This window comes from Acipenser ruthenus, chromosome 12, assembly GCF_902713425.1.
Source record: "Acipenser ruthenus chromosome 12, fAciRut3.2 maternal haplotype, whole genome shotgun sequence".
In the NCBI taxonomy this organism is placed as follows: Eukaryota; Metazoa; Chordata; class Actinopteri; order Acipenseriformes; family Acipenseridae; genus Acipenser; species Acipenser ruthenus.
In genome coordinates this window covers 16028729-16051780 of record NC_081200.1, presented here as the reverse complement: position 1 = coordinate 16051780, position 23052 = coordinate 16028729, and the positions used below count along the sequence as shown (strand labels likewise).

Below are 23052 nucleotides of genomic sequence, written 5' to 3'. Positions count from 1 at the left end.
GTTTGTATTGTTTATTAGCTTTATTGTAAGAAATTAAAGAAATTGGATACTGGTACATCAACAGTTTTGGAATTTTAAACTTGAAATTAATATCAACAAGTTTTTTTTTTTTCATCAATTGTAATTATTTTTCTTGGTTGGTTGTAATGTTCCTTGTAATTTTTACAGTTGAAACTGTATATGAGGAATATTCAGCATTCAGATGTCTTCACGTACAATACATTGTTTACATTAAGCAGACTTATGGAAGTCTTTATTGATTGTATACATGAACACCAATAAAAAGGCAATGTTCATTCGACAATAAAAATGAATTTTATTTTGCTTTTATACAGTAAATGAAAATGTTCCACTTGTAATCAGACTAATTTATTATTTTAGCAATTGAAAGGCATCTTGTAAAGGATCCAGTATTGTTTTCAAGTTTGATCATGGGCACAAGAATAATAATAATCCTGAAAAAAGCAACCAAAGAACCTAAAGTGACATGCATGCCAGCTTTTAGTATCATAACCCCCAGATTCTGATACTTAATAATTTGTGCTGAAAAATTCCTTTTCAAAGTTTCATCATAACTAGATAAATGATTCTCTGTAAAAAGGTAAGTGTGACTTGTATTTACCGACATACAGATAGGCGGTATTAGCTTTTGCTAATGAATGTCTTTACCAAGTTTCATTACAACTGGGTAAGTGGTTCTCTAGACATTAAAAGCTCTGAAGTGTGACACACCCATGCAACTGGTACTACATGCATCCCGAGCAGGGATAGTAAGAGGTAAAAATAATTCATTTGTAGTTTAGTGGCCCCAAAAATGTAAAGTATCGTCTAACACACAGCAAGACACATTATATTGCAGCTTAACTTATTTTATATAACTTTTTCTATAACGTGGGTCAGTTACATGCAAACTTCATCATCCAGAATGCTTGGGAGGGTCTGTTTGTGTATCACGTGTACCTAAGGGTGGGGTTAGAGTTCGCGGGTATAGCGCCTCAATGCGCATGCGGTCTGGAGTGTTGTTGGCGGCGGTAAGATGGCGGCGCTAGGGGATGCATCAGCTCCGGGACTGAATGGGTTAATACAGCAATTTACAGCCATAACGGGTAAATATTATATTTTAAAAGGGGTATGATGTTTTTTTTTTTAAACGGCCGCGAAAAAAAATAATAATAACTGGACTGTAAAGTGTGTGAATTGCATTGGGGCATCATACAGCATTGCCCCCTTGTCATGAAGTAGGAGACCAGCTCGGTAAAAAGAGACGAGCAACTAAAGCGCATACTAAAACACGTAGTTGTATTATTATTATTATTATTATTATTATTATTAAAGGTTACGTTCATCGTTGGCTAATAATGCAAGAAAATTCACAAGTAAGAGTCCAAACCCCAACTCAGATGTAGAAATGCTGACTAGTTGTATAAAGATTGAGATGCCCAACAATTCTTTTTTATTTTTTTTATTTTTTTTAGCTATATAGGCTCCTCCTTGTGGTGGTTAAACGTACAGTTCAATGTAACATTGTTGAAATGTTGTCATATTATTTTAAAAGAAGAAAAAATCTGCGGGACTTTAATGCTGCACAGGAATCAAAGTGCAAACTGTTGCGGAAGTGAGATTAATTAGGCTGTTGTGAGAAGCTGAAGTTTGAGAAATGAAATTGGCTCTGCTTGTGATGCACAAGTTAGAGAGTTAAACAATCACAGTGTCGGTGAGGCGTCCGTACCAGTAGCAGAATAGCACAAGCATGGTTGGTCTCTGCACTAGTACGACTGCAGTTTTGGCTCAGGGCAGTTCACAGCACGCTTACTAGACCGATCTCATTAACCGTATTTTCTTGTTCCGTATGGAAAGTCGTTTTAAAACACATTTAGGATTAGTTTAAAACCGTATTGTGAAAATCCAAAGCAGTCGCAACCCTTCCATAACATAACTACCTAATTACATTTGTGGCGGTGCTTATTAGTTTTTTTTGTGTTTATTTATATGTTCTCAGTCAGTTGAATTTCCCGTATGTAGAAAATGTAATGCGCGAACTTAGTAACGCAGGAAAACCCCTTCACAAAACGTGCATGAACTGGGCTTCTTTGGAGTTTTTTAGACAAGGCAGTCAAAACTTACACAGCATACACATTATTTATTTATTTACAAAAATACGATATGCAACACCGGGTTAGAAAAAAAGCTTGTAATGTTAGCCAGGAATTTTGCCTACAAAAATTAGATTTAGGTGTTGGTGCATAGCAGTAAGAGAACAATCCAGTTTATTTCATATGCAATATATTTCTTTACAGGCTTTTCCATACAATTACATTTTGTAGACATACAGTGTATACACAAAGATATGTTGCTGTAATATATTAAAAGTAATTGCAACATGTTGTACCCTCTCTTAAACTAAGTTGAACTATCTGTATTGGTACATCTTTATGTACAGTGCTTTGTTCTGAAGACTGTAGGGCTGATCAAGGAAATGTTTTATTATGCTTTGCTTGTCCGTTTCTTTCACTTTTAGAAATTGCAATATTACTTTCACTTTCAAGCGCAGTTCATATCCTTCTGTAACCATCTGTATAAACTTCATGGGTGAATTGGTTTGACGGGTCATTTCCACACTCAGATGGTGTGGTGTAAAGAGTTCAGTGTGATGGAAGAATCTCGGCTCACTTGGTCATATATGTAACGTTAAAAGTTTCCTACTAAAGGTTTCACAGACACAGATTGGCACTAATCTTGGACTACCGAATGTCACCTTAGGTAAATGAGTCCAAGATTAGTGTTTACCCTGTAATGTGCAAGCATTTTTTAAATACGTTTTATTTATGTAACTAGATTTAGTTTCTTTTACGAAACTTCCCCCACTCCAACAACCCATAATGTACTGCATATGGAAAAATCTGGCTTGTGATGCTAGATTTAAAAAAAGAATAATATAGAGGGTGGCTAAGCATTGTATCACATGTGATACAGAAATGGGCATTACAGGGTTAAGCAGGGTCTGTGAAACTACCCCTTTGTGTTGTAGGCTATTGTCTTCAGTGACTAGGAATCTACAGCTACCCTATAGAATTAACTAATTTTGCTTCATAAAGTCGAATGATACCTGTAGAATAATGTTACGTTAACGTATTGAATTACATACCACTTTGTAGTTTTCCATATACTTAACAAAAAACTGACAAGTTGAAAAATTTGACAGTTCGAAATCTAACATGAAATATTGTACTACTAGTATGGCTTTTGCGATATCATTTTGTAGTTTATTTGATAACCTGATGTTGAATAAATAAATAAGATCTAAATTATGTTCATATATTACATATATATGTGTGTGTGTGCGTACATACATACATATACATATACCGTGCCTTGCAAAAGTATTCAGACCCCTGACCAATTCTCTCATATTGCTGAATTACAAATGGTACATTGAAATTTCGTTCTGTTTGATATTTTATTTTAAAACACTGAAACTCAAAATCAATTATTGTAAGGTGACATTGGTTTTATGTTGGGAAATATTTAAGAAAAAAAACAAACTGAAATATCTTGCTTGCATAAGTATTCAACCCCTGTGCTGTGGAAGCTCCCAGTTCACACCGATGAAAGAAAATGCCCTAATGAGGACACAATTACCTTACCATTGGCCTCCACCTGTGAACCATTAAAGTTGCTGTCACATTTTCTGGATAAAAACCCCACTGTTGAAGGATCATTGGTCAGGCTGTGAATCTGAACGAAAATGAAGACCAAAGAGCATTCTACAGAAGTTAGAGATAAAGTAATACAAATGCATAGATTAGGGAAAGGGTACAAAATCCATAGTATTTGGATATCCCAGTGAGCACAGTTGGATCAATAATCAAGAAATGGAAGCTACATCACACCACCCAGGCACTGCCAAAAAAAGGCCATCCCTCAAAACTCAGCGCTCAAACAAGAAGGAGACTTGTGAGAGAAGCCACAGAGAGGCCAACAATCACTTTGAAGGAGCTACAGAGTTCAGTGGCTGGGAGTGGAGTAACGGTGTAACAGTCAACCATATCAAGAGCTCTGCATAACACTGGCCTGTATGGGAGGGTGGCAAGAAAGAAGCCGTTACTCAAAAAGTACCACCTGAAAGCACGTCTGGAGTTTGCCAGAAAGCATGAGAGTGACCCAGCTGCGATGTGGGAAAAGGTTTTGTGGTCAGATGAGACCAAGATAGAGCTTTTTGGCCAAAACTCAAAGCTATGTGTGGCGCAAACCTAACACTGCCCATGCCTCAAGACACACCATCCCTACAGTGAAGTATGGTGGTGGCAGCATCATGCTGTGGGGATGCTTCTCATCAGCAGGGACTGGGCATCTTGTTAAAATTGAAGAATGGATGGAGCAAAATACAGGGAAATACTGCAAGAGAACCTAAAAAACTGAAGCTTGGGAGGAAATTCACCTTTCAGCAGGACAATAATCCCAAGCACAAGGGCAAAGCAACATTGGAGTGGCTCAAGAACAAAAAGATGAATGTCCTACAGTGGCCCAGTCAAAGTCCTGATCTCAATCCCATTGAGAATCTGTGGCACTATTTGAAAATTGCGGTCCACAAGCGTAGTCCAACCAACCTGAACAACCTGGAGCAAATCTGCCAAGAAGAATGGGCCAAAATCACTCCGACACTTTGTGCAAAGCTGGTAATACTTAATATCAAACAGAACGAAATTTCAATGTACCATTTGTAATTCAGTAATATGAGAGAATTGGTCAGGGGTCTTATTACTTTTGCAAGGCACTGTGTATATATATTAGTGTTGTAAATCGATCCCTGACGTTGACATTGATTATCGTGCAAATTCTAATTATGATTATCGAGTTAAAAAAAAAAAAAAAACTTCCCACAGTAACAGTTTAAAGGAACAATAAGGCCTCTTTTTGTAGCGCATGATATAAAAAACTAATTTAAACACATCCTGATATTTTAAGACACGTTTGATACATTGGCATTTAAATATATCACTCTCCAATTTTTATATTCCTGCTGTCACTAGCTTTTGCCTTGTTTTGTGTAAAAATCTGACAAATTTCCTGTGTAAACATAACGGTAAATTAAGACAAAAAAAAAAAAAAAACAACCCCACTGTCCAAAGGAGAAAAAAACAAGGTTTGAAAACTTCATTAAAATCGTGGCCTATTCATATGGAAATAATTTGATCTCTCTTTTCATTTTTATTATTTGCTGTTAGTTACAATTTATGAATTACGTGGCCCAGCTTCTGCTAGGAAAAGCATTAGTCCCTTCCAGTGTGCCGAGGCTGCAGAGATGCGTTTCATTTTTTGTTGTCATATTTTAATCAAAACTTTACATGACTTTGCATAGCCACTTAGATTTGCAGTATCTTCAGTGAAAACAACTATATCGTCATTTTTCCAAACAGTACATTAGAGGTAGCCTACCCTTTCCTGCAATGGAACTTTCGACAGCAACAACTCTGGTTGATAATTTTATTTTGCGTCTCCATACTTGAATATGTATAATATCTCTTTCATACATGTATGTGGATTTATTGTTAATTGACTTACTGCCAACATCGCAACCAATATATGTAGCATATCTCTTTCATACATGTATAGGCCTAATCAGTCTACGTACCATGTCGCAACCAATAATGCGTCACATACTAGGGTGCTCAGAGAAGCGTGTCGTCCATGTGGATTCGCTTACACTTATACAGTACATTACTAAGGCCCTACCTATTTAACGGCCATGAAAAAACATGACACGGACCGTGAAATTCATTCTTCACCGTGAAAACTGTCTATTTTGTGTTCTTTTACCCTTCTCTTAAATCCAATTAAGTTATGTGTATCGGTCCAGGTTCCTGATGTGATTATAAGTTTGTTTCAGTTTCAAAAAGAAAACTGGACAGGATTTATTGATTGACACTTAACAGCAGCAAATAACCACTCTGGGCTCTCCTCACTGATTGATAGATATGGGCACCCGGGGCGGGTTTAGCCTAGGAGATCTCAACTGATATTGTTACGCGAGTGAACATTTTGTGAGTGTCCAAAATGAATAAAAAAAATCTACAACAATTGCTGCAGCGGATCATGTACAATAATTTTGCATTCTACTAGTGGCAAACTATTTTGTAGAACCAGCAATGTTTCATTGGATCCAGGGGTTTCGCTGTCGCTCATCACTCTCGTAATTTGCGAATGTTTTTTGAAAGTGACGACAAAAAAAAATGTGGAATCGTCACTAGTGACGAACGTCTCGTTCTTCAAAAGAAGGGATCGCTAAACCATAGAGTCACTGCTGCTGATCAGATCAGCGCCTCGGCCTCATTGATTCATTGTCTCTGCAACGTTCTCATCCCGTGGTAGGCAACGTAAATGCAGTCAGCCATTCAGCGCCTCAGTTTCATGTTGCGTGTCAGTTACCATGGTAACCCAGACCGCTTCACGAGGCTATACTAGGTGCTGCTGTAGCTTTCAGCTTCACATTATTCTTTGCAACCTGACAGCTTCTGCTGCTGCGCTTTCACAACTACAGAGAGTTCTGCTCAAACCTTTGCATCCGCAGTGTTCGCGCTAGGCTGCGCCATTGCGCCAATGTCCCGCTGAAATTCTCTTAACGCGCTCGTGTGGCCCCCTTCCCTGACCAGACGCAATCAATATCAATACGCAGTAAATTAATGCATTTTGTATTACCATGATATGTCTGGCGACAGGCTAATCTTTTTTACTTGTTTGTTTATACTTGCATTTTCATAATTAAACTCCCATGCCATTATTCTCCAGTCCAGTAGAATGCGATCACACCCTCCCTGGTTACAGGCAGTTTCACAGTAAAGCCTGACGACAACATCAGGCTTGTTAACAACATGGCCCGGCGCAAATATAACCTCGTATCACTGTTACACCCGACCATTACTTCTGGAAGAATAAGTAATAAGCTTTGGCAGTGACTGTTGAAATATTATAGTTGTGCTTAAAAATACTGTGTGCAGAAGATTTGTGAAACGAAAACGCATTAACTGAAAAAAAAAAAAAAAAAAGTAGCCTACGGTAACATTATAAAATATGTGAAATGTGTCTTTTCTATGACCAAAAATGCTAAAATTCAGGGCCAAAATTATTCCGTATGTGTTAAGCACCAACTGTCTCTTGACCATTTCGCCAGTAGGCCTATAACGAGCATGATAAAATTATATATATACAGTGTATGTGGTTTTATACGGCACTGTATATATGCCTACAATTTATCTTACATTGAGAAAACACCACTGGAATCGGAATAAAGGAAATTATTATGTAATACAGTTCACGTGCAGCATGGTTTTGGTAAGTAGCATTTTCTAAACTATATAATTATGTGCAGTATTAAAATAAGTTAAAAACATAGCAAATCCACAAAACCAACGAAATACATAGTGTATATTTGACATTTTATTTGTAGTGTTCTGTGTAACACGGACAATCGTTTAACCTGAAGCAGATATACGAGTTTATCATATTATCAACAACACCAACGTGTGTTGTAAAAATAAAGCAACAATTGTTTTAAAAACTGTCCAAAATATTTACTTGGGGGCTAAGAATGAAATGTCAAGATAAAAATGCCGTTTTTTATATGGAAATTGTCAAAATAAAAGGGGAAGGTGGAAGAATTTACCAGTGAGGACAACGGCTTTTAAATACTACCACTATTAAACTGTATCTGTTGGTAATGTGGTTTCTTCTAGCAGTTTTCAAACTGGGGTACACGTACTCCTGGGGGTACTCAAGAAAAATTCTGAAATGGCAGACAACGCATTTTATTTAGTACCACTTGCCAATCTATTGCAAACTATTGTCACCAGACTGATGTGCTGTAACAGAGCGTTCAGTGCACGCACGACTAATTTACATATTAAATATGTCATTTTAAATAAGCCCTGTTGTTTAAATGTAATATAAACAATTGGGCAGTTACTGCAGTCTGTCTGGGATTTAAAAAACTAAAAGCCTAGTCTTTTACTCATTTTATTTCCTGTGTGTGTTCATGCCAGCAAGTCGATATTTATTCTTTTCAATGACCCGATTAAAGTTTATTGTAACTGAAGTACTACATTTCAAAATGGCCAGTCAGAAACCGCAGTATTGTCATGCGGTCTAGTTTGACAAGCCGTTACGTCTGGTGTGAGAGTAGTAAGAGTTTTTAGCTTTCAATCCAGTGAAAAAATGTGGATTGTTTGCTCAATACTAGTACATTACTAGCAAAGGGCGATCAAGATGAAATACCATCAAAGATTAAAAACGCCAAAAATGTCTTGCGACTGAAGCTCTCTCCAATTTCCCTGCCATCATCAGTGATTTGTGTGGTAACAAGCAGGGACATCCATCACACTGATACTAGGTAAGCGTTTTTTAATTAGCATCAGTACTGTACGTTTTAGTCACCAATAATTTAAAAATGCCAGTAATATGTTTTCGTATTGAGCCAAGGCAAAGAAAAGTTCACTATCTATGCATCTCTACAGCTGACCTCAATAACTTTATCATCAATATAAATATATGATTGCGGTAAACTTGTGTGCGCGAATTAAAAAACAAAACTGTTAGCCAATACTGTAAAATGTCGCCACAGCAAGAGTGAAATAGAACAAACAGAACAACATGTTGTAGAAGATGAAGACTAGGATTCAGAACACCAGATAAAAAAGAACAAACAAAGCTCACAAGCGTCAGATAAAAGAAAAAGAAAACAAGCAGCAAAGTTTCAGCCTTATTGCAAAACTCTGTTTCTATGGGTTGAATAATTGTGTTTAAAACAGGTGTTGCGCGAGTTGAGTTTTGCATCACTTGGTCAATTAAATGCTGACTTTTTACTGCTGGTTGTCTTGATAAAATACCTCAAACAAAATGTTGAAGCACCAACAAATTAATAGCACACTGAATTAACTAGGTGTCTGATATCTCTCAAGTTAGTGAATAGCAAACATAAAGTAGTTAGTAAACTAAAGTGAAGCATGTACACGTTTAAACTTGACACCCCAATCAGTGAAATAAACAGGTGATTGAAACCTGGAGTGCAGTTGAGAGCTGTTGTTGAGACAAGGAAAACTAGACAGGCAAACCAAAGTAGTGTTGGACTAATGCCTCAGGACAATCACAGAGCTGCCTTTCATTTCACCAAGAAGAAAACGTTGGGTTCATGGTTTCATGACATGTGCTTTCATTTATAGAGGGGACTTTTTTTTTAAAATCTAGAAATAATTTTACTGTAGTGCTGTAAAAGGGCCAGTGGCTTTTACGGGTAATTCTACTGTTATCCTTATGTTTGTTACCTGTCTCTCTCAAACCTATAAAGAAGGGATATGCAACAGATTTGAGTGCATTGTGCCACTGTTGTAGTCTTAATAATATCTATATAATGGGTCTGTGGCAAAGTGGTTGCTGATTATGTACAGGTGCAGAGGTGATGCAGTGCAGGAATAAACAGACAGATTTGTAATCCGGTATGGAAAAATATACATTTTATTTTTGTTATAATCCAGATCTGGTGACCAAATAATAAACTCTGGTTATACACAGCGATGTGTAAAACATGGAGAACAGTAACAGGGATTGCAGCCCTAAACAATAAACACAGTATCTCTCCCACAATATACAACCACGGTCACCAGTCCTGGGTGCGTGCTGTAGTGCTCGTGGTGGGTGATACAGTTTAAAGAGTGACACATAGTGCAGTGCTGTTCCGGGTTCAGTGCTGGCTCTTAGCAACAGCTCCGGAACGTGTTAGCTGTCTATAAACACACAAGTAACAATTATAGACAAGACAAACAAAACAAACACTCAATACTTTTAATACGCACGGGTCCTTCCGGGTCTATTTCAAAACCAAAAGCGAAGGAAAAGATTTACAATTCTCCGGCCCCTTTTATGTGATTATGCATGACCCCTTGGTAAACAATTACAGCTGACTCTATTGCTTGCAGCTGCTACCTCATTTACCCTCTAGGTCAATACGTTCCTGCACCGGAGTCTCGTCGTTTTCCAGGCTGACTGACTTCCCGACCCAGGGAATGAACTGTCAGGACAACCTGTCCAAAGCCTTTCCCTTTCGCTACTTAGTACCCTCACAGGTCGCGAGGGAGATTTACAACCAAACTCATTATATTTCTGTCACAGGGTCATACTAGTACATTACTCATTTTGTATAGTCTGAATTTGTAGTGGAAATCATAATAAATTAGCCAACTCTTGGATAGTGAAATAGAAGATTTAAAACAGAAACAGATATACATTTAAATATGCTTCTATCGAAGAAGTCATTGTGATGGTTAATATTAAAACATAGTCAATCTTACAAAGATCATTCCAAATACCTGACTATTTACATGAGATTTCACTTGCAAAGGTGGGCCAAAATACCATTAGTTTTAATGCTTCACAGATGCAAAACGATATTCATATTAGGATAATTATTTGTATCGCAAACTGTACCCAGGTTACCAGAAATGCAATTGGACGTTGAAAATGCTGCTTAGTTTAAATAGATTTCCATCGTGACACCAGTAGTTGGTTGCATAGAAATGTTATTGCTGTGTTCCACTTAGACAATTCGTTTAATAAAATAGTGTGTTTTTTGTTTTTGTTTCAGGGGCCACCGAGAGTGTGGGCCAACACATGTTGGAAGCATGTAACAACAACCTAGAGATGGCAGTCACCATGTTCCTGGATGGAGGTGGCATCGCAGAGGAGCCCAGTACCAGCTCTGCTGGGACTTCAACCAGCAGACCACCCCCACATGCAGAGTATGTTCACACTCTTCCACTAATGATTACAGATTTAATACAGAAAAGGTGAAATGGTAGGCTGTAATAAACACATTAGAACATTTTAATGCATGTGCCAGGGTTGTTAGGATTTGTGAGGTTTTTTTTTTTTTCTGACATGAACATGTCCTGATAATAGCTCGTTATCTAAGTAGTAACCAAGCTTTTAAAAATCTTTTTACCCACATTTGAACAGATACTTTCTTGTATGTCAGTTATTTGGTTCTAGGTCATTTAGACTTGTCAGGTTCAGTTGCAGGATTTGACAATGGCCACTAGGAGGAGCAGTCTGGTCTGTATTTAAGTAGCACCACAGGCCAGTGTAAATAATAACACACGTGTTCGGGGTTCTGTCATGTGAGCTAAGAAGGCTGAGATTTTGACTTAAAGCAGAAAGGGCAGACCATGACGTTTTGCCTTGTTATTTCGAGATCTGTGTGTTTTGCAAAGTACATTCTCTCAACTCTTGCATGACCATGGTAAGCAAATGATTACAGGTTGCCTTGAAATCAAGTTGCACCTAATAATGACCTGAATCGATGTATGTTAAAAAAAAAAACAATAAAAAAAACTGTTTTAATGAATAGATTTCTTGTATTTTCAGCGATGAGGTGCGAGCGCCTATTCCACAGAAGCAGGATATTTTGGTGGAACCGGAACCACTATTTAGTGGTAAGTCCCCATTTCCTTACATCTTCTACAGTACATTGCAGAAACCTTCAGGTGCGCCGGCTTGTTGTAAGGGAGAGTGGAGGTGCTTTTCTCCCCCTCAAAGAACTTGAATATCCAGTACCAGTGAATAGTCTATTTTTTGTTTTAACTAGACCACCGTTAGGTAAGCTAAACTCTATAGTATTGGCTTGTCAGCATTATCACCAGTGCCTGGGTATTAGTGATAACAGGGCCAGTCTGTAACACCTGTAATAACTTTGGAAGATTCACGGGGTGCTTGTTTTTATAATATCTCGCCCAAAGACTCACCCACCGCAAATTATTTTCATACTGCATTTACATTGCCATTTAAACATGTATTTCAGAGAGCAGATGCCTGTCCTGTCTATATGTATGTACTTACACATTTGTTACACTGACATTTTTACTTTTATCCAGATAACCTCTGAGGATATATGGTGAAACCTGTCTGTCTGTCCATCCACATGCCACACTTGCATTTTAACATGTGACAGCTGTCTATTTATATTTTCAGATCTGGTAGGGATGTAAGTTACTAAAATCGTTGTAAAATAGGTATTTTTTGTTTTCCACATAACACATTGAAACAAAATCTTCAGAAACCAAATCAAAAGGAACACAGCTTTGTATTGTTGTTTGAAAAAAAGGTGTTAATATGGGGCTTCTTCCTTAACTCTGTGCTAAATTGACTTGATTTATGGATTTCTGTTTTCATGTATCAAAACCACCAAGAAAGTTTCCTTGAATTAATTGGGATGGGAGGGAGTCTGGTTCACGATACTGTAGCCACTTAAAACATTTTACATGTGAAAAGAGTTTTCCTGCGCGTCATCTATTGCAGTAATAAGCAGTATTGACACAGAACAAGTACAGCTGCTACCTTATTACTATCGATTACATTTACTAGTAAAAGCAATTTTAGCTCATACAAGCGTGCTATTCTAATTTGCATTAAAATAATGTTGAAACAGAGATTTCCTATAATTTAGATGGCAAGGTAGAGAAGTTCCGTCACTGAATAGCCTAGTTGCTGTTATCGAGAGGAGATAAGATTCACGATTGATCCAAATGTCAGAGATGCCAACTGCTTCAATTTGGCCGTAGCAGCTACTATTTTGAAGGTTCCTCTACGGCGCTTTGTCGAAGGGGTATAATGCTGCGATTTTTATTAAATAAATAAATGATGGATACTTCCTGAATGTTTATGAAATATTATTTCAATACCGTGTGTGTTTTCCTGTTTAATTTTTTTAATGAATCAATGGTTCTTAAATAATACTGTATTTCACTGACAGTTTTTTATTGTGGCATTTTAACTGACATACTAAAAGCTCTGAACCGGGTTGCTTAGTAACCAGTTTAGGGGTCCTTCAGAAACAGCTACGCAAATGTCGCTTTACTATCATTTTTTAATGCCTGTCGGGTCTTTGACCCAAATCAAGCGAAGTATCTCAGGATAGCTGAGATGTGTTTGAAGCCATTCTACTGTTTGAAGACAACTGTGTTGCACAGTGTGAATATTGTGTTTACTACAAAATTGTCAGTGAAATGAAATGCGACGTTTACCAGTTCTGGAAAAACTTGCTGTAATCGTTTTCTGCATACAAAAATGTATTTCGGGTTGACCGCCGCTCCAGAAAGGCATCAAATGTACAATGTGTTGTATCAGAATAATATGTAAACAAACAAACCAAAACATAAAATAACTGCAAACTGTACCACAGCAGATGCACACAAAGAGACAGTCTTTCAACTTCAAACGTTATTTTTTAAAGGTATGTAAAACCTACAGTTTTTGTTTGCTGGCCTGTAGAAACCCCACCAAAAGTTATGTAAAACGAACATTTTCTGTTGTGTATTCTGTGAAGCTTACCGATTTACAGGATTAAAACTTGAACCGGATGTTGTGAAAACCATAATAAATAAATATTTAGATTAATTTCCCCTTTTTCCTTCTTCGATAGACGGACCGATTTTATGTTTATGTAGGTACACTATGTTGTATTTAAAAAAAAAAAAAAAAAAAAAAAAAAAAGTTGGATTTTCATCCCCATGACTTCACGCACCATTTCCCCCTTCCTCCCTGATTTTGAACAAATTTCCATGACAAAATCCCAGCCTTACTTATCAGTTAATAAAATAGGAATTACAAATCAAACAAAAAATGTCACTCTGCTCCATCTAAAAGATCGATGTTAGCTTGTCAGAAATATCGAGAGAGATTTACCTCTGAATGATTATTCATTAAAACAAGTCAAGTGTCTCAGGGTGCGTTCACAAGACTTTTTTGCCGGCTAGATTGCAGACGGGAGTCTGCGCGTAACATCACGGTCTGTGCAGACAGCTTTGGTAGATGAACAACAGTTCTGAGCAGAACCAAAATGGAGGTGGTGTTGAGAGAAATTCTAATCGCAGAAGTGGATGCAATCGAAGTTCCCTTTGTGCTCCACCAGCTTCATAATTTACAGCATGATCAGAAAATGTATAGTAGAAACAGTCCCTGCTATAAAGAGATAATACAGTTGTATGCAAAAGTTTGGGCACCCCTGGAAAAAATGTATGTTACAATGAATCTTTTGGTGAACAGAAGTTGACCTGACCTCTACATGGTACAAAGTTAAACATGACACCTTTCTGCAAATTTTAATACAGGATTACTATTTATTTGCATTTATTACAGATTCAAAATAATAAACAAAAGTGAACATGGCGCGTGCAAAAGTTTGGGCACCCTTTTGGACCATTCTTAATTACTTCTTAAAAAGATGATTACTAAGGCCCAGAAAGGTTGATTCACTCATTAGGGCTTCAGTTAGTCAGGTGAAGTCAATTCCGGTGTTGAACTATTACTTTGAAGTAACTTCATACCTTCTAATCTGTCAGACTGTGATGGTTGTTCTGCCTGGTTTCAACAACCATGGGCTCCTCTAAGCAGATGTCTGAGGACTTGAAAATGAAGATAACTGACTTTCACAAAACAGGAGAAGGCTATAAAAAAACTCAACGCTTCCAGCTAGCAATTTCAACTGCCAGAAACATTGTCAAGAAATGGAACGGTAAGTCAAGGCAAGATCTGGAAGACCAAGAAAAATATCACATAGACTTGCCTGAAAACTGGTCAGATCTGCACAACAGAACCCACAGGTCACTGCAAAGGACCTTTAGAACAGTTTAGCTGACACTGGAGTAGTTGTTCACAGGTCCACAGTACAGCATACCTTACACAACAAGGATCTGCGTGGGAGAGTTGTCAGAAGGAAGCCTTTTCTATGACCTCATCACAAAAGTCAGCCTCTAAAGTATGCAAAAGAAAACCTTGACAAGCCTGAAGATTTTTGGAACAATGTGCTTTGGACTGATGAAACGAAAATTGAGCTGTTTGGCCACAACCAAAGAAGGTACATTTGGAGAAAAAAGGGTGAAGCATTTCAAGAAAAGAACACCTTGCCAACTGTTAAGCACGGGTTGGCTCTCTTATGCTTTGGGGTTGTGTGGCAGCCAGTGGAACCGGAAATATTGTGCGAATGGAAAGAAGAATGGATTCAGCTAAATATCAACAAATCCTAAAAGCTAATGACCTAAAGTCAGTCAGGACACTGAAGCTGAAAAGAGGTTGGATATTTCAGCAAGACAATTATCCAAAACATACCTCAAATTCACCCATGAAATATTTACAAGAAAGAAGGAGAAAGGTTTTGGAATGGCTGTCACAGTCCTCAGACTTGAATATTATTGAAAATCTGTGGGGAGATCTCAAACATGCAGTGCATGCAAGGAGACTTAAGAATCTTTCTGAGCTGGAAGAGTTCTGCAAGGAAGAGTGGGAAAAAATTCCAAAGGCAAGAATTGAATAGCTGGCTACAGGAAACGTTTGGAAGCAGTTATATCTGCCAAAGGAGGTGTTACCAAGTACTAAGTGACAGGGTGCCCAAACTTTTGCGCGCGCCATGTTCACTTCGTTTATTATTTTGAATCTGTAATAAATGCAAATAAATAGTAATCCTGTATTAAAATTTGCAGAAAGGTGTCATGTTTAACTTTGTACCATGTAGAGGTCAGGTCAACTTCTGTTCACTGAAAGATTCATTGTAACATACATTTTTTCCAGGGGTGCCCAAACTTTTGCTAACAACTGTATAAACGTATGTTTTGTGATGCGAGACAAATGAATGAGTATTATAACGGGCAGGATTCCCCCCCGCCCTCTCACAAAGGGGTTGTTAGACAGTACTGTATTTTGATCTGGGACAAAAATAGTTCATATACAGACATGCTCAAATTTGTTGGTACCCCTCCACAAAAAACGAAGAATGCACAATTTTCTCTGAAATAACTTGAAACTGACAAAAGTAATTGGCATCCACCATTGTTTATTCCATATTTAATAGAAATCAGACTTTGCTTTTGATTTTTTATTCAACATAATATTGTAAATAAGAAAACAAATGAAAATGGCATGGACAAAAATGATGGGACCGCTAACCTAATATTTTGTTGCACAACCTTTAGAGGCAATCACTGCAATCAAACGTTTTCTGTAGCTCTCAATGAGACTTCTGCACCTGTTAACAGGTAGTTTGGCCCACTCTTCCTGAGCAAACTGCTCCAGCTGTCTCAGGTTTGATGGGTGCCTTCTCCAGACTGCAAGTTTCAGCTCTTTCCATAGATGTTTGATACGATTCAGATCAGGACTCATAGAAGGCCACTTCAGAATAGTCCAATGTTTTGTTCTTCTCCATTCTTGGGTGCTTTTAGCTGTGTGTTTTGGGTCATTATCCCGTTGGAGGACCCATGACCTGCGACTGAGACAGATCTTTCTGACACTGGGCAGTACGTTTCGCTCCAGAATGCCTTGATAATCTTGAGATTTCATTGTGCCCTGCACAGATGACAGGCGCAGCAAAGCAGCCCCAAAACATAACTGAGCCTCCTCCATGTTTCACTGTAGGTATGGTGTTCTTTTCTTTGAAAGCTTCATTTTTTCGTCTGTGAACATAGAGCTGATGTGACTTGCCAGAAAGCTCCAGTTTTGACTCATCTGTCCAAAGGACATTCTCCCAGAAGGATTGTGGCTTGTCAATATGCATTTTAGCAAATTCCAGTCTGGCTTTTTTATGTTTTTCTTTCAAAAGTGGAGTCCTCCTGGGTCTTCTTCCATGGAGCCCACTTTCGCTCAAAAAGAGACGGATGGTGCGATCAGAAACTGACGTACCTTCACCTTGGAGTTCAGCTTGTATCTCTTTGGCAGTTATCCTTGGTTCTTTTTCTACCATTCGCACTATCCTTCTGTTCAATCTGGGGTCGATTTTCCTCTTGCGGCCGCGCCCAGGGAGGTTGGCTACAGTTCCATGGACCTTTAAATTCTTAATATTTGCAACTGCTGTCACAGGAACATCAAGCTGCTTGGAGATGGTCTTGTAGCCTTTACCTTTACCATGCTTGCCTATTATTTTCTTTCTGATCTCCTCAGACAACTCTCTCCTTTGCTTTCTCTGGTCCATGTTCAGTGTGGTGCACACAATGATACCAAACAGCACAGTGACTACTTTTCTCCATTTAAATAGGCTGAATAACTGATTACAAGATTGGAGACATGTGTGATACTAATTAAAGAAACTAATTAGTTTGAAATATCACTATAATCCAGTTATTTATTATCTTTTCTAAGGGGTACCAACAAATGTGTCCAAGCAATAATTCATCTCTTTTCACAGCTTCTTTGCTTTATTCTATGACATACCAAAGGCATGCAAGTATACATGATAAAATAGCTTTTAATTTCATCACTTTTCAGGAGGAATGAAGCATTATTTCAATGAGCTGCAAGGGTACCAACAAATTTGAGCACGTCTGTACTTGCACATATGGTCACATATTTCACTTCAACTACCTGTTATTAAAGTTGATTTATTCTCCTTAATTCAAAGTAGGTTATTCCCTGTCCCTGATAGCCTTTCATCAATAACCAATTACACCTGCTGAAAATAACAGAGCGGTTTTAGGTTCATTTCAACCGTTTAGCTTTTCTTTTTTTTTTTCATGTTTAAACCTTTAGAATAAATATCTGAATATTTGAAAAGTATAATAACTGTGTGAAAAAAGAGTCAAATCATTTTAATTTGTGTTATAAATCATTCATAAGATAATTAATGACATGACTCGAAGGCGATTCACACCCCCTGACTAGGTGGCAGTAGCACATGGAGTGAGGATTGTATCTGCTTGCTTACGCACTTCTTTGTCAGCCAACGCTCATCTATTGTTTTGAGCCGCGGCTGCTCCAGAGCAGTACCTCTTGAGAAGCTGCGCGGCTGTGCAGACTTTTAAGCCTGTGGATGCGTGACCTGGTGACGTCTTTTCCGGCTGAGTTCACGCAGACGATGAATTTGGACAGGTTTTCCGCAGATTCTGCGTAGACTTAGCAAAGTCTGTGTATCGTGAATGCAGCCACTATCTCACGTCTACTGTTAATACTGCCGGACAGACTGTGAAACATGGTGGGCGCCATGACTGTATCACTCACGTAGGTACGAAGAAACACCAGCAATAAGCAAAATCTGACACTCCCCATTACTGTTTGTTTGTGCAAAAGGGTTTTGAGGTTTAACTGGATTTAAATAAGTAATTCATTATTGGATACTACACAGCATTTTGTGTTTTGATAGTTGCAGAGTAGAAAAAATGTAAATAAAAACCATTGTTAAATCTTTCTTGAAGTGTTGTTATTTTTATAGTTTTGAGGTTGAATATTTCAGGCCAGGTTTGATAGCACTTAAGAAATCCTAAGCACTCTTCATTACTAACATTTAAATCCAGAATAAGTAGAATTCCAAATAAATAAATAAATAAATAAATCAAAGATTAAGTGTTGAAGTATTTTTATTGCTTTTTTAAAATTTCTAAATGCTGTTTGTTTACAATTAACAAAGTTATAGATTGAAGAGCAAAAAATGAGGTAATTGGCTTGCCAGTCTAAGAAACTTTTAATTATTATAAAAATATTTCTGCTACAATATGCTACTATATATCCGCTACGATGCTACTATTTTCCATTTTCATAAGTTGGCATCTCTGAAAAGCGTCCTTGATCTAGTAAGTCTGCCTTATCTTAACTGAGTGGCAATAGAGACATATCTGTCCAACATGGCCCCTAAAGAAGGAACATTTAATTTACTCCTTTTCTTTTTCCCTGTTTTATTTATTTATATATTTGCTTTTTTTTTATTTTTTATTTGTAGCTCCCAAACGGCGGAGGCCTGCGAGATCCATATTTGATGGCTTTCGGGATTTCCAGACGGAAACAAGTATGCGTTTACACAGTTTAACAAATACTTACTAAATCTATCTACTGTAACCTGCCTGTCTCTGTTTGTATGGCATCTTTTATTTAGATTAGGGCTGTCAAACGATTCCAAAAATTAATCGTGATTAATCTTGCGATTTAAAAATAAATAAATTAAAATAAAAATCTCAGTTAATCTTGGTTTTAATCGCATATTTCATTGATACAATTACTGCATCCGTCTTATTTAAGTTTGTTTTATTGCTGGTGCTATTATTAATATAATTATAATAATAATAATAATAATAATAATAAATAATAATAATAATAATAATAATAATAATAATAATTATTTATAGTTTTATATTTATTTACAGTCCAGCATTGTTGTTAAATTGTTTGAACCACCTGCTAAATGACAATGGAGTTAGTTTATTACTAACCTTACTGCATTTACAATAATCAGTTTCCTTTACTCACAAACTGTTTTTCATTTTCGTTTAAATAATAATAATAATTTTAAATTCTCTTATTAATAATTTGAAAATGCCTAAATAAAACAAAACATTCACTAAATAATGGTTATATCCTCCATAATTGTAAATAATATACAAAATACCGTGAATTTCTACTCTGTCAAAACTGACGGGTTTCATTTGTTGGCTGTAGCAGAAAAACTACTAGAAAGTGTATTTTAAAAAGTGAAAGCATGTTTAGCACACAGGTTGTACAGCAGACTAGATGCACTTCTGTGATACTCACTTTGACAGTAGATACAAGTAACCCTCTTTCTATCCAATGTTCTGTCAGAACGTTTTTTAAATAATAAACGTCCCATTCACAAGTCCTTCAGTGTGCTTTTCTACATAATGCGGTTCTGTGACTAATTTTATATTTAAACGATGACTACATTCATTCAATCCTGGCAGGAAATTAATTTCGGTATGCTAAGAGGGACAAGACAGGAGTGCGTTAAAAATGAATCTCTGAAAAAATGAATGCGCTAATCACAGAAGTTAATTGCGATTTAATTGACAGCCCTAATTTAGATATTACGCTTCCTGTAAAATTTTCGTTTAAATCACTTCAGTTATACCTGTTTTACATATCATTGCTTCTTTCATATTTTTCAAATTAACAGTCGCACATTGTTAGCAAATATTTACTATTTGGAAGTGGATACTGGAATGCTACAAAATACTACACACCTCTTATTTCTAAGACGAATTGTTTTAAAAACAAAAAGGTAAAAAAGTGCACCATCTCACCGGGATTAGATAAAAAAAACTTAGGGGGGTTCTATAGTCTGATTTGGTGGATGTAAAGGGGTAGTAATTGAGGCTTTTCTTACCAGATTTGTTCTTGTTTTGCTATTCTTTTTGTTTCAGTTCTTTTCAATTGTCATACTCCATTAACTTTTTATGTAATAGCTTATAGGACCCAGACTGGTAGTTTCCTATGTGCAGCATGGAGTGAGAGTGCGAGGCTTAAATTGAGCCCTATGGCCTGTCACACATGAGTCTTTACAGCTCATTTTTATTGATGTAAACTGTACTGGATCTAACCTCTCAAAACTATATATTAATCCCAATTGTGTTTCCCCCACCAAGGGTGATTTATTAACCCCCATATAGCATCACTTCATACAATATAGTTACAATTTAAAAAAGCCCACCCATAATTTAGCGAGAGGGAAAATGTGAGGAAAGTGAAAATAAAGTCTGGGAAACCACATGTAAGGGACATGCTATTAAAGCTTATGAGAGGTAAGAAAGTGTTTTGCTATTACCACTTATTCAGCTGTTTTCATACACCTCAGTTAGCATTAATCTTGCACTCCCTGATATTACCATAGTAAAATCATGTAGAGCAAGATTAGGGTAATCCAAGCGTACTGCTAATAGGGGTCTGTGATAGTCCAGGATTAGTGCTAATCGGGAGCTCTGAAAGCAGCCATAAGATTGTTGTTAGCTAAGTGCATGCAAACTGTAAGTACGTATACTGTCTTTTAAAAGAAAGTGGTTTTATTATTGTGTCAACAGTTCGTCAGGAGCAGGAACTTCGGAATGGCAGTGCAGTTGATAAGAAGCTCAGCACTCTGGCAGACCTCTTCAGGCCACCCATAGACCTCATGCATAAGGGCAGCTTTGAAACAGTAAGACCCCAGAAGCATGTGCTGCACAAAATCAATTGTTTTTATAATTTTTTTTTAATTAATTATATGTGGTTTGTGTAATTTTTTTACAGCTTAATTTTTAAAATAAAATATGTTTCCTTATCAGCTCACAGGTAAATAATGATGGTCTTACTGTTATAACAGTTGAAGGGCATAATCCGAAGCATAAAATACATTTCATATGCAAAGTAATGTGATACTGGAATCAGTATGATTTTAAAAGCCAATTTAGACACTCAATACCAAAGTAATGTAGAAATCACTTTCACGATACTCACAGTGGGGAAATATGAAACACTCAAGATCTACAGGCATTTCCAAGTTTTCAAATTAGTTATCATCTACTGTGTGTTTGTTTCTTAGCTTTAATTTTCTGTATTCAAATAGATTTTCATGGAAGAACCCTTGTTTCAAGTTTTGATTTTACACTCTTTTCTGTTTTTCCAGGCAAAAGAGTGTGGTCAGATGGAGAACAAATGGCTGATGATAAACATCCAGAACGTGCAGGATTTTGCATGCCAGTGCTTGAATCGGGATGTGTGGAGTAACGAGGCTGTCAAAGCCATCGTTCGGGAGCACTTTATCTTCTGGCAGGTACAGGGAAACCCAGGGGATGCTCAAGGCCCAACTGGCCCAACTCGCTCAACTCTAGCTGGGGGGAAAATCATTTAATTTTAAGTTCACGCAATACATAACATGAATGTGGAGCAACTTAGTCTCCTCCTGCACGACCATAGAAAATATACAATGTTCTTTTTAAATATTGTTTTAGCCTTTTACAACCAAATAATATTATAACATTAAAGTACAAGGAAAAAGGAACAGCAGGTTCAGTATTTTGTTCAGCAGCTTATCGATCTGTTGTGTCTTTAAACTTCTGAAGCAAGGCAGTGTTAACCAAATATTTCTTATGTGATCAATATAATAGCATAAATATGTTGTTGTTAAGCTTATCTTTTGTATAATATAAATAGTTTCATATAATATCATACAATACAATTTAATCTGAAGGAATCAGTTCAGCTGACCTCTGGTTATGTATAATTTCCGTAATGTACCAAGCATTGAAAACCATGAGGCAGCAGTATTAAGAGTCATAGCCACCCATACCCTTGCCCACTCTGTAACGCTACAGACATCTGTGAAATGTGTCCTAGGCACATATCATGTGTGATGGGGTATTTAAAACAGCATGGAGTAAGGTCTTGTAAGGTTTTGGGATTTTGTTGCTGAGTGTACAGAAGAAACAGATGCCAGTGTTAAATTAGGCTGGAGTAATGAATGTACTGCTCTTTCCAGGCAGACCTGTGGAGGCTATTGTTCCTGTTCCTTGCTCAGTGTATAGGATTAGCTGATAGTGCTGTGCCAGCTTAAATGGAAAGCTGTTTGACAAAACAATACTATTGAGTTTTACTACAAGGACAGATTTGTACATTATCATTTTAATGAGTGTTTGCTTAAATAGGTTAAACAAAATGTAATTTCAGTACAGTGCTTCCACATTATTTATTGAAAATAGTGAATCACCCTTATACAATAAAATAATTTACATATACAATACAGTCAACATGGCCTAATCATAAATTAACAAGATTTGTATATTGATGCAATTGTGAACAAGGTAGCAGTTTATGCAAATAGGCTTACAGTTAGAAACCGTTGTCCATTTTAACACAGTAAGTGATCAGATGAGCATTTAAGTAGCAGTGAAGTTCCTAGCTGTAAAATCTGTATTTTAAGTTATTACAATCGTTGCATATTTTCCATCCTGGTGTTTTTGTTGAGTAATTTCTATGTATTCTCTTAGGTATACCACGACAGTGAAGAGGGACAGAGATACATACAGTTCTACAAACTGAATGAATTTCCTTATATCTCCATTCTCGACCCAAGGACAGGTGAGAGATCCAAATGTTTGCATATGTCTGAACCAACTCCAAAAACTAGGATTTCAGGAAAATGTGATTATGGCAAAGACTGCTGTTTGCAGCTGTGTTTGGTCTACTTGGTTCAAACCCTGACTTTTTAGTGGCACCTTGCCACCTTTTGTACTTGTGTATAACAAGAGTCATGCACAAACAATACAGAGTACATTC

At 37.1% G+C, this 23052-nt stretch overlaps 1 protein-coding gene across 2 annotated transcripts in view; it reads left to right on the top strand.

Moving 5' to 3' along the window:
* Positions 1-943: 943 nt before the first annotated feature.
* The window catches only part of LOC117417372 (UBX domain-containing protein 7-like), a 30207-nt gene continuing 8098 nt past the window's right edge, over positions 944-23052 (top strand). Inside the window, exons 1-7 of one of the 2 annotated variants that reach the window (XM_034029496.3) lie at positions 944-1106; positions 10631-10784; positions 11410-11477; positions 18737-18802; positions 20823-20935; positions 21404-21550; positions 22764-22854. In XM_034029496.3, coding sequence (XP_033885387.1) covers positions 1037-1106; positions 10631-10784; positions 11410-11477; positions 18737-18802; positions 20823-20935; positions 21404-21550; positions 22764-22854 — 709 coding nt within the window. In that variant the 5' untranslated portion in view covers positions 944-1036. The remainder of the gene's footprint in view (positions 1107-10630; positions 10785-11409; positions 11478-18736; positions 18803-20822; positions 20936-21403; positions 21551-22763; positions 22855-23052) is intronic. The other variant, XM_034029497.3, reaches the window with a different exon arrangement.